Raw genomic sequence first — 12,800 nt, forward strand, 5'->3', positions numbered from 1 at the left:
ATCCTTCAAACTGCATGGACAATCAGAAGAAACGTACTCTTTATGATAGTACCTTAGTACTCTTTAGGGTAGTACCATAGTACTCTTTAGGGTAGTACCAGAGTACTCTTTAGGATAGTACCATAGTACTCTTTAGGATAATAGTCCAACCACCGGTGTATATGAAAAAAGAGCTATTTCCATTTGCTTTGTATGCCATTGTGAATAGCTAGATCTGGTCATCTGCATTTTCAGTTAAAGTAAAATGACACAATATACAGGACCAAATATCACCAATAGTCTCATTAGAACAATAGTCATCTTTTTAAGCACCAAAAAAATATTCGCATTTAAAGATATACATGATTGGTCACATAATGTCTGTCTTTATACACAAGATTCAAATATTGAAGTATACAATGGCACTTCATAGGCCGTTGAGGAAGAATGTCCATCTGAAGAAAATGATATATTCTCTTTTAGTGGAGGTCTCATGTCCTACCTCCAATTTTATACAAAGGTTTAGTCTGTTTTCTGCAAGAACAAAATGAAAATACAATAGTGTTTAAATACTGCACACAAGATTAGTGGATAATTGTTCAGGTTACTTTACTGAGGAATTTACACTGATCAGCTACAACATTAAAACCACCTGCCTAATATTAAGTAAGTTCCCCTCGTGCTGCCAAAATTGAGATCTGGGGGTTTGGATGCCAAGGAAACTCCTCTTTGTCATGTTGCTGAACCATTTTTGGTTGGCAGGGTGCATCATTCTGCTGAAAGAGACCACTGCCATCAGGGAACACCACTGCCATGAAGAGGTGTACATAGTCTGCAACAATCTCTAGGTAGGTGGTACTTGTCAAAGTCACATCCACATGAATGCAAGGATTCAAGATTACCCAGCAAAAAAATGGCCAAAGCACAATACTGCCTCGGTTAGCTTGATTTCTTCCCATAATGCATCCTGCTGGCATATCTTTCCCTGGTAAACGATGCACACACACCTGGCCATCCATCTGATCTAACCTTAACTGGTAAGTTACTTGAGGTTTTAGTTCTAAAGAGGTGGGCACAGTCATCTGCTTTCAGTATCTGGCAAATTAAACCTTAGTAGTGGTCAGGACATAAATGATTATGAACAGGAATTCCTCATAGAACTTTTATGGAATATGTGTAGTAGAGCGAATTCAGGATTATTATTTAAGAGGGAAACTCCAAGGTTCATCATAAAGTGTTCCAAAGCTCTTTCTCCAGTTTACAGTGCCACCAAATATGTAAGAAACTTCCTTTTTGTACTTGACATCTCCAGCACAAATCAGAGCTCTGTGGGTATATAGCTTTTCTTTTAGTAAGAACTCAATACCAGCAGTTCACTACATCAAATTGATTTTCTTGAAGATTTATGCAGTGGATCCATAACTTAATTCCCAGGATCCTACATGGTATTTTTCTCTGTTGTAATAAATTGTTACATAATGCGAGAACTTTATCTATTACTTGTCTACGCAATACATGCTAAATTTTCAACACAAATTTACTTTGTCCTGTACTTATTTGTATTTACATTTTAACAAGTAAATATGTAAAGATGTCCTTGTTATGTAGCTTGTAATCCTGGACTAAGCTAGCAAATGGTTTTATGTTGGCATCTTCTAATTTATCTATTTTGTTAATACCTGCATCAATCCAACTTTTCAGTTGTATATCCGCCACATTATATATTATTATTTCTAAATCTAGTGTTTTCAGAATTTTATTAGATTAAATCTGATTTTTTTTTTATTTCAAGACAGGATGAAAAATACAGCACATTCAGAACATATGTAGACTGTATACAGACACGCATTTACATATGCACAGCGACAATATTCATATACATAAATGCATCAAAAACACAGCTGTGAATAGTACAACATAGGTGGTCTTTGGGTTTAGGCAATACAATGTGTCTTTCAGAAAATCTTGGAAATATACGATATCTGGCAACCCGTTCTGGTTTTTATTGTAAATAAAAGTAAAATCGTGTACAACCATACAAACGTTTAAAGAGATAGGAAGATTTTTCAATCAGTGGTCTCTTCCCATTTAGGAATACCAGAGGACAGTGTGATATTAAAATTTGCTCATTGCCCCTCTTTGTATTCCATGAGTAATCATACGTTGCAAAATTGTATGAAGTAAACAAGAAAGATAGAAATATAAGTGGATAGAAAAGATAAAGGGAATTGTGGGAAATAGGGGGGGAGTAAGCGGGGGGTAGGGAATATGGGAGGAGGGTCGAGGGGAGCCGACAAGATCACCACTTGCGAAAGGCGGACAGGCCGGTGGACCGTATCAGGTTCGTTCGATCCTTAAAGTCCCCCCATTCGGAGATAAGTGCTATATACAGCAACTATTTGTTATCTATCGTAGGATGAGCGGGACATGTGGAGGACTGAGACCACCCCGTCCATCCCCTAATCACTAGCTGTGCTAGCCATCCAGGGGCCCCAAGTTCTTTCAAACGTGTTCATTGACCTTCGAACCTGTGCCGTTAATTTATCCATTAGGAAAGTGTATTTAATTTTTTGTATCACCGCAGGAATTGTAGGTGTCTCATTCTGTAACCATACCTGTGCCAGCACCCTCCTTGCGGCTAGGTTTATTTTATGAAGAAGGTTTTTTTCCACTCTTGTCCAATCTTCTATATATCTAGCCAAAATGAACACCCATGGGTCTAGTTTGTCCTCTTTTTCAAAAATATCTTGCGCTAATGCCGCAATCTGCTTCCAGTAAACCTGCACCTCCAGGAAGTCCCACCACATGTGGATATAAGTACCTTCTTGTCCGCATCCTCTCCAACACAAGTCCGTTGGAGTTTTATTCATTCGGTGTAGTTTCACTGGTGTAGTGTACCATCTAAATAAGGTCTTAAATGACTGTTTAAAGAGATACACACAGAGGACGTTGCTGCGGCCTCCCAAATTTCCTGCCATTCTATGCCCTCCAGTTTCTCGCCTAGATCCGCCTCCCACTGCTCTGTATATGTGATCCATACCCATTCTAGTGTATGAGTGCTCAAATAAGTGTAGAGACATGAGATTAGCCCACTCGGGAACTGTTCTCTGAGGCACATCCCCTCAGAGAATGTTAGCTGTGTTAGGGCTGCTTTCTTAACCTGTTGATCTTGGGCATAATGCCTTAACTGCATATATCAAAAATAGTCAAAAGGTCTCAACCGGGACCTAGTTTTCAGTTTCGCGAAAGTCACCAATGAGCCATTCTCAAGGAGATGTCCCAATCTGTGCAGTCCCGCGTTCTCAATACCCCTAAAATCCTGTGCTGCCATTCTGGGGGGGAACTCTCTATTCCTCAGGAATGGAGTCCTCGGAGAAGGAGAAGATGCTAAGCCATATTTGAGAGCAGCATCATAGCAAATCTTAAGGGAATTTAATATAGCAGGGCATGCTACCTAAACAGTCGGTCTGTGTTCTTTAACCCCTTAAGGACACATGACATATGTGACATGTCATTATTCCCTTTTATTCCAGAAGTTTGGTCCTTAAGGGGTTAAGGATCCACATCAAAAATTGGGGCAAATCCGTCCCCAGGAGGGAGGACTCCAAATCCACCCACCTTCTCTCCACCGGAGGAGAGTGCCATAGTGCTATCTGGGTCAGTTGCGCTGCCATGTAATAATAATAAAGGTAAAACTGAATTTTAATGTATTCCATATTTTTAGAATTTTCAAAGTTGTTTAGAATTATATTGGGTATAAATATTGATTGCGGAGACAACAGTGCTTTACTTTTCCATGGAATCCTGATTTCTAAAAGAAAACATCAGACCAGGCAACCTTCTTCTATTGCTCTATGGTCCAGTTATGATACTCATGTCCCCATTGAAGATGCTTTTGATGGTGGACAGGGATCATCATGGGAACTCTGACCGGTCTGCAGCTATGCAGCCCTGTAAGTAGCAAACTGCGATGCACTGCGTGTTTTCTTACACCTTTCTATCATGGACAGCATTAAGTTTTTCAACAATTTGAGCTACAGTAGCCCTTCAGTGTGATCAGAATAGATGCACTAGTCTTTGCTCCTCACATGCATTAATTGAGCCTTGGGCGCCCATGACCCTGGCGCTGGTTCACCAGTAGTGATGTCGCAAACATAAAATTTTCGGTTCGCGAACAGCGAACTCGAACTTCCGCAAATGTTCGCGAACGGGCGAACCGCCATAGACTTCAGGCAGGCGAATTTTAAAACCCACAGGGACTCTTTCTGGCCACAATAGTGATGGAAAAGTTGTTTCAAGGGGACTAACACCTGGACTGTGGCATGCTGGAGGGGGATCCATGGCAAAACTCAAATGGAAAATTACATGGTTGATGCAGAGTCTGGTTTTAATCCATAAAGGGCAGAAATCACCTAACATTCCTAAATTGTTTGGAATAACGTGCTTTAAAACATCAGGTATGATGTTGTATTGATCAGGTAGTGTAAGGCTTACGCCCACTTCACAGTGACAGACCAAACTCCCCGTTTAACGCACCGCAAACAACCGCAAACAGTCCATTTGCACAACCGCAAACTCCCCATTTGCACAAGGTTGGATACCAAGCTAGCCATGTCCCGTTCCTTGTCCTCACTGATGTAATTGAAGGTCTCTCTTCCTCCGCCCAGGAAGCGGGAGATGGAAAAAGATGCTTGGTCGGTCCTCCTACTTCAAATTTGGGGCACTGTGCATGCAATCTAATGTGCCACCAGATAGGAGTGGTGTGTTAAGTAGTACTATTCCTATCAGTTTAATCCCTGTTACGTCCCCTATCAGGGGACGTGTATATAAGGCATCGATTTTAGGAATCGGGAGATGGAAAAAGATGCTTGGTCGGTCCTCCTACTTCAAATTTGGGGCACTGCGCGTGCAATCTAATGTGCCACCAGATAGGAGTGGTGTGTTAAGTAGTACTATTCCTATCAGTTTAATCCCTGTTACATCCCCTATCAGGGGACGTGTATATAAGGCATCGATTTTAGGAAGCGGGAGATGGAAAAAGATGCTTGGTCGGTCCTCCTACTTTAAATTTGGGGCACTGCGCGTGCAATCTAATGTGCCACCAGATAGTGTGTTAAGTAGTACTATTCTTATCAGTTTAATCCCTTTTACGTCCCCTATCAGGGGACGTGTATATAAGGCATCGATTTTAGGAAGCGGGAGATGGAAAAACATGCTTGGTCGGTCCTCCTACTTCAAATTTGGGGCACTGCGTGTGCAATCTAATGTGCCACCAGATAGGAGTGGTGTGTTAAGTAGTCCCCCTAATCAGGCCTTTTTTAGTCGAATGTATCGCCCACTGTCAGTCCCTTCGGGATCCATCCCTCATTCATCTTAATAAAGGTGAGGTAATCTAGACTTTTTTGACCTCGGCGACTTCTCTTCTCAGTGACAATACCTCCTGCTGCACTGAAGGTCCTTTCTGACAGGACACTTGAAGCGGGGCAGGCCAGAAGTTCTATCGCAAATTGGGATAGCTCAGGCCACAGGTCAAGCCTGCACACGTAGTAGTCAAGGGGTTCATCGCTCCTCAGAGTGTCGATATCTGCAGTTAAGGCGAGGTAGTCTGCTACCTGTCGGTCGAGTCGTTCTCTGAGGGTGGACCCCGAAGGGCTGTGGCGATGCATAGGACTTAAAAAGCTCTACATGTCCTCCATCAACAACACGTCTATAAAGCGTCCTGTCCTTGCCGGCGTGGTCGTGGGAGGAGGAGGATTACTTTCACCTCTTCCCCTGTTAGATTCCCGTTGTGCTGTGACATCACCCTTATATGCTGTGTAAAGCATACTTTTTAATTGATTTTGGAACTGCTGTATCCTTTCCGACTTGCCGTAATTCGGTAACATTTCAGGCACTTTCTGCTTATACCGGGGGTCTAGTAGCGTGGACACCCAGTACAGGTCGTTCTCCTTCAGCCTTTTTATACGAGGGTCCCTCAACAGGCACGACAGCATGAAAGACCCCATTTGCACAAGGTTAGATGCCGAGCTACTCATGTCCTGTTCCTCATCCTCAGTGATCTCTCTGAAGGTATGTTTTTCCCCCAAGCCACGTACAACACCACGGGTACCAGATAGGTGACAACGAGCACCCTGGGATGCCTGTTGTGGTTGGTCTTCCTCCTCCTCCTCAAAGCCACATTCCTCCTCTGACTCCTCTTCCTCACAATCCTCTTCCAGCATTGCCGCAGGTCCAGCAAGAGATGCTGATAAGGCTGTTTCTGGTGGTGATGGTGACCACAACTCTTCCTCTTCATGCTCATCTATGGCCTGATCCAGCATTCTTCGCAGGGCACGCTCCAGGAAGAAAACAAATGGTATGATGTCGCTGATGGTGCCTTCAGTGCGACTGACTAGGTTTGTCACCTCCTCAAAAGGACGCATGAGCTTACAGGCATTGCGCATGAGCGTCCAGTAACGTGGCAAAAAAATTCCCAGCTCCGCAGAGGCTGTCCTAGCACCCCGGTCATACAAATACTCGTTAACGGCTTTTTCTTGTTGGAGCAGGTGGTCGAACATTAGGAGTGTTGAATTCCAACGTGTCGGGCTGTCGCAAATCAAGCGCCTCACTGGCATGTTGTTTCGCCGCTGGATATCGGAAAAGTGCGCCATGGCCATGTAGGAATGCCTGAAATGGCCACACACCTTCCTGGCCTGCTTAAGGACGTCCTGTAAGCCTGGGTACTTATGCACAAATCGTTGTATGATCAGATTACACACATGTGCCATGCATGGCACATGTGTCAACTTGCACAAATGCAATGCCGCCAACAAATTTCTTCCATTGTCACAAACCAGTTTGCCGATCTCCAGTTGGTGCGGAGTCAGCCACTGATCCACCTGTGCGTTCAGGGCGGACAGGAGTGCTGGTCCGGTGTGACTCTCTGCTTTCAGGCAAGTCAACCCCAAGACGGCGTGACACTGCCGTATCCGGGATGTGGAACAGTACCTGGGGAGCTGGGGGGGTGCCGTTGATGTGGAGCAAGACGCAGCAGCAGAAGAGGACTCAGCCGAGGAGGTTATGGAAGAGGATGGAGTAGGAGGAGTAGAGGAGGTGGCAGAAGGCCTGCCTGCAAGTCGTGGCGGTGTCACCAACTCCTCTGCAGAGCCACGCATTCCATGCTTGGCAGCCGTCAGCAGTTTTACCCAATTCGCAGTGTAGGTGATATACCTGCCCTAACCATGCTTTCCATACCAGGTATCAGTGGTCAGATGGACCCTTGCCCCAACACTGTGTGCCAGACATGCCATTACTTCCTTTTGCACACTCGAGTACAGGTTGGGGATTGCCTTTTGTGCAAAGAAATTTCGTCCGGGTACCTTCCACTACGGTGTCCCAATAGCTAAAAAATTTTTGAACGCCTCAGACTCCACCAGCTTGTATGGTAAAAGCTGCCGGGCTAAGAGTTCAGTCAAGCCAGCTGTCAGACGCCGGGCAAGGGGGTGACTTTGTGACATTGGCTTCTTACGCTCAAACATGTCCTTGACAGACACCTGACTGTCGGCAGATGAGCAGGAACTGCTCAAGGCGAGAGATGGAGGGGCGGATGGTTGAGAGGGGGCAAGGAGGACAGCAGTGGTTAACGTGGCTGAAGATGCTGGACCAGGAGGAGGATGGCGGCTTTGAGTTTGTGTGCTGCTTGTAATCATGTGTTGATCCCATAGGCGTTTGTGAGGTGCGATCATGTGCCATCGCAAAGCAGTTGTACCTAGGTGGGTGTTGGACTTCCCACAACTAAGTTTCTTTTGGCACAGGTTGCAAATGGCATCGCTGTTGTCCGAGGCAGACACACAAACAAAATGCCACACTGCTGAGCTCTGCAATGACGGCATTCTGGTGGTGGCAACAGCATGCGTTGATTGGTGTGCTGTCTGGCTGACCCCGGATGCCGATGCATGCTGTCTGACTGTGCCACTAGCTCCTTGCGAAGACCTCCCCCTGCTTCCAACTCGTCTCCTCCTCCTCCTCTCTGTCTCCCCATCTGAACTTTCCCCCTGTTCTTCTTCTCTTCTAGCGGGCACCCACGTGACATTCACGGACGCATCGTCATCATCAACCGCTTTACTTGTATCTGACAACTCAGCAAAGGAAGCAGCAGTGGGTACAACATCATCATCATCACAACGTACGTGTGTAATGCTGCCTGACTGAGACATATCCCTGTTATCTACATCCTCTGGCAATAATGGTTGCACATCACTCATTTCTTCCAACTGATGTGTAAATAACTCCTCTGACATACCAAGTGAAGCGGCTGTGGTGCTAGTGTTGGTGGTGGCGGCAGGCGGGCGAGTGGTAACTTGAGAGGTGCCCGAAGCTAAGCTGGAGGAGGATGGTGCGCCGAGGTTCAGAGTGGAAGCTGTAGAAGATTGGGTGTCCTGTGTTAGCCAGTCAACTATGTCCTCAGAACTTTTCAAGTTCAGGGTGCGTGGCCTCTGAACACTGGGCATTATTCTAGGGCCAAAGGGAATCACAGCACCACGACCACGACGGCCCCTGCGGGGTGGCCTGCCTCTGCCTGTCATTTTTTTTTTCGATACTGGTACTATGCGTGCAAGCTACTGTGACAACAGATATGAGTGGCACTGGTGTGACACTGTGCCCTGGCAGGCCCTGAAACGCACACTTGTGAAGGAACCTGACTGCTATTATATCACAGTCCAAAAAGTTTAGTTTTTTTTAAATGCAAGCTATTGGGACACCAGATATGAGTGAGTGGTGGCACTGGGCATGCCCTGAAACGCACACTCATGAAGAAAACTGACTGCTATTATATTACAGTCCAAAAAGTTAAGTTTTTTTTTTAAATGCAAGCTATTGGGACACCAGATATGAGTGAGTGGTGGCATTGGGCAGGCCCTGAAATGCACACTCGTGAAGGAAACTGACTGCTATTATATTACAGTCCAAAAAGTTCAGTTTTTTTGTTAAATGCAAGCTATTGTGACACCAGTGAGTGAGTGGTGGCACTGGGCGGGCCCTGAAACGCACACTAGTGAAGGAAACTGACTGCTATTATATTACAGTCAAAAAAGTGTTTTTTTTGTTAAATGCAAGCTATTGTGACACCAGATATGAGTGGTGGCACTGGGCAAGTGGGCACAGAATACGCTGTGAGCCTGACACACACGCTGGCAGACAACTAACTGCTATTTAATCTATTACAGTCAAAATTGTATTTTTTTTTTTAAAATGTACACTACTGTTACACCAGATATGAGTTGCACTAGTGTGACACTGTGCCCTGGCAGGCCCTGAAACGCACACTCGTGAAGGAAACTGACTGCTATTATATTACAGTCCAAAAAGTTGTTGTTTTTTTTAAATGCAAGCTATTGGGACACCAGATATGAGCGAGTGGTGGCACTAGGCAGGCCCTGAAACGCACACTAGTGAAGGAAACTGACTGCTATTATATTACAGTCAAAAAAGTTTAGTTTTTTTAAATGCAAGCTATTGGGACACCAGATATGAGTGGTGGCATTGGGAAAGTGGGCACAGTATACACTGTGAGCCTGACACACACGCTGGCAGACAACTAACTGCTATTCAATCGATTACAGTCAAAATAGTATTTTTTTTTTTTTTTTTAGGTTTTTAAAATGTACACTACTGTTACACCAGATATGAGTTGCACTGGTTGCACTGGTGTGCCTGTGGCTGCTCACTGTAAAAAATAAAAAATAAAAAATAACTTCCCCCCTCCCGAGCCCCTGGCCCTCACCCCTGAGCGGTGGGTGGGGGCCCTAATGTAAAATAATGGGGGGGGACCTATTGTCCTCCCCCCTAGCCCCCACCCCTGAGCGGTGAGTGGGGCCCTACAGTAAAAAAGGGGGGGGCCCTAAATACTCTGAGCGGTGGGTGGGGGCCCTAAATACTAATAGGGGGGGAACCTAATGTCCTCCCCCCTGGCCCCCACCCTTGAGCGGCGCGTGGGGGCCCTAAATACTAATAAGGGGGGGACCTAGTGTCCTCCCCCCTGGCCCACACCCCTGAGCGGCGGGTGGGGCCCTAAAAAAATCTCCCCCAGGTGACTAGGGGTCCCCAAACCCCTAGTCACCCCCTCACCCCCCCCCCAATAAAAACTATCCCCCTACCTACCACCCTCACCCTAAAAACTAATAAGTAACCAATCAGAGAGTTATGAGTCAAATTACACAGCGTGGGAAAATTCCAAAGAACTTTCCCATGCTGTGTAAAATGACACAGAGCACTCTGATTGGATGGCTTAAACCCACCAATCAGAGTGCTCTGAGCCTAATTGCAGGGCGGGGCAAGGCTTTATAAGCCTTCCCCCGCCCTGCAGAGCTAAGTCTGCGCAGAGCCCTCCATGGGTGAAGATGGATTCTTTTTTTTTGCGCTCGTGTTCTTTTTTTCTTTTTTTATAATTGCGTCGGTTATTATGGTTTTTTATTTGGCCTTTTTGGGGCTGAAAAAAGATGATTTTAGAAGAAAGAAAACATCGAATGGTAAGTTATATTTTTTTTTGCAGGTTCTTAGTTAAAGGTCCCCCCCTCATTATTTTTAGGGTGAGGGGGGTAGGTAGGGGGATCATTTTTATTTTGGGGGGAGGGGGTGACTAGGGGTTTGGGGACCCCTAGTCACCTGGGGGGGACATTTCTTTTAGGGCCCCCACCCGCCACTCAGGGGTGGGGGCCGGGGGGATGACAATAGGTCCCTCCCATTGGTATTTAGGGCCCCCACCCACCGCTCAGGGGTGGGGGCCAGGGGGGAGGACATTAGGTCCCCCCCCCCTTTATTAGTATTTAGGGCCCCCACCCACCGCTCAGGGGTGGGGGTCAGGGGGGAGGACCTTAGGTCCCCCCCATTTTTAGTATTTAAGGCCCCCACCCGCCGCTCAGGGGTCGGGGCCAAGGGGGAGGACCTTAGGTTCCCCCCCTTATTAGTATTTAGGGCCCCCACCCACCGCTCAGGGGTGGGGGCCAGGGGGAGGACATTAGGTCCCCCCCCTTTATTAGTATTTAGGGCCCCCACCCACCGCTCAGGGGTGGGGGCCATAGGGGAGGACATTAGGTCCCCCCCTTATTAGTATTAAGGGCCCCCACCCGCCGCTCAGGGGTGGGGGCCAGGGGGAAGACATTAGGTCGCCCCCCTTATACCAATTTAGGGCCCCCACCCGCCACTCAGGGGTGGGGGCCAGGGGGGAGGACATTAGGTCCCCCCCCCTTATTAGTATTTAGGGCCCCCACCCACCGCTCACGGGTGGGGGCGGGGGGAGGACAATAGGTCCCCCACCCGCCGGGGGGGGCTATTTTATTTTTTTAAAACAGCCACTAGGCAAAATTTACTAATACTAAGTCATTTTTACTTGGTATTAGTAAATTTGTCTGAAAGACCAATTCAGGTCTTTCAGCCTTTTGGTAGATAACTCCCTAATACCATGGGAATTAGGGAGTTATCTACTAAGCGGCTGCAATAGAAGTCCCGAAATTCCGAAGTTCCTAAATGCCGAAGTTCCGAAGTGTCGAAGTGCCGAAGTTGCTGAATTTCCGAAGTGTAGAGCTGCCGAAGTGCCGAAGTTCCAAAGTGCGAAAATTCCGAACTAGGAGCATCCATCAACGGAGGTGCCCAGTCGGGGTGCCAGGTGATCTGTTACAGTGGAGCTTTTTTTCTTATACTGTGTAGAAGTATTTATTTTATCTCTGTTTAGTGGTGCTGTGAGGTTCACCATAATAGCTCCTCTGTTCTCTTTTACACCTCTATCAGTGACTTTTTACTCTTAACACTTAATTTTAAATAACTTATTAGGCAAGTTTATTAACGAAGATGATATTTACCAAGTCAGGTTGATTAGATCTACCAAATACCTGGTCCTCTATGTACAGCACTGCATCATGAATAGTGAGGAAGAAAATTTCTGGTTTGATGATGTTATCAAAGAAACCACAGTTTTCCAATGTTTCAAACACATTGTCTGTAAAAAGCAAAATCATTGTGACATTACTATTTGCTTCCTGTTCATATATAGCACTGTAATAATATTAAGCAGACTTATATGGCTTTTCAGCAAATCTTTATTTAGAAACAGCTGTTTTATTTCTATATTATGTATTTAAATGCTTGTCTTTTTAATTTTAATTAAAAAAAAAAAAATGTATCTTAGCATTGGTTTTATTTACCATCACATCCGGCAATATATACATTTACGTCAATCCTCTTGTATTCTCTTAAAATCTGAAAAGAAAGCTGCACTTTAGTAATGGTAGTATGAAATGTGTTTATAAATGTTTCTAGATCATGCCAGGAAAATAAATCAAATAGGAAACACAACCCAGAGCATGTGTCACATTTATATGTTGTCTAGAGTGTGCTAATGGCAAACTTACAAATGGTTTGACTGAAAATGTGTAAGTTAATCGTTATTCGTCTTCCTTTTTTTTTTTAAACCAAGTAGCTTTTAACAGGGGGCATAACAGAGGAATGTATCATATGAGTGAAACACATGCTAGGGGTTTTGGTGAAGACAGTGAGAATCTCCCTGATATGAGAACGTGGAAAGACACCAGGCGAGCATCTTTGTTAAGCTATCCTTGGTTACTCTATGCCGTCTTGACACACAGCACAGTGTAGCATTGCATTGAACCACCATTGGAGCAGAGATTTCTGATCTTGGGGTGTGCGAGAGACAGCACACAGGCAACTGGGACTGCGTCCGTGTCTGGCTTGCCCCGGGATTCAGCTCTGCACTGCAGAGGTTGATAGGGCCTTGGTTCCTAGCCCATCTCAGCAGACAAGATCGTGGCAATCTCTGTACGTGCTGC

The 12,800-nt window shown here is 45.6% G+C and overlaps 1 protein-coding gene across 2 annotated transcripts in view; it reads right to left on the reverse strand.

Annotated features, from left to right (window-relative positions):
• Window positions 1-279: 279 nt before the first annotated feature.
• Window positions 280-12,800, reverse strand: part of LOC134602779 (pendrin-like) — a 113,136-nt gene continuing 100,615 nt past the window's right edge. For both annotated transcript variants that reach the window (XM_063448092.1, XM_063448091.1), the window contains exons 18-20: window positions 12,159-12,213; window positions 11,817-11,953; window positions 280-513 (exon numbers count right to left, since the gene is read on the reverse strand). In XM_063448092.1, coding sequence (XP_063304162.1) covers window positions 502-513; window positions 11,817-11,953; window positions 12,159-12,213 — 204 coding nt within the window. In that variant the 3' untranslated portion in view covers window positions 280-501. The remainder of the gene's footprint in view (window positions 514-11,816; window positions 11,954-12,158; window positions 12,214-12,800) is intronic.

The sequence above is a fragment of the Pelobates fuscus genome, chromosome 3 (genome assembly GCF_036172605.1).
Source record: "Pelobates fuscus isolate aPelFus1 chromosome 3, aPelFus1.pri, whole genome shotgun sequence".
Taxonomy (NCBI): Eukaryota; Metazoa; Chordata; class Amphibia; order Anura; family Pelobatidae; genus Pelobates; species Pelobates fuscus.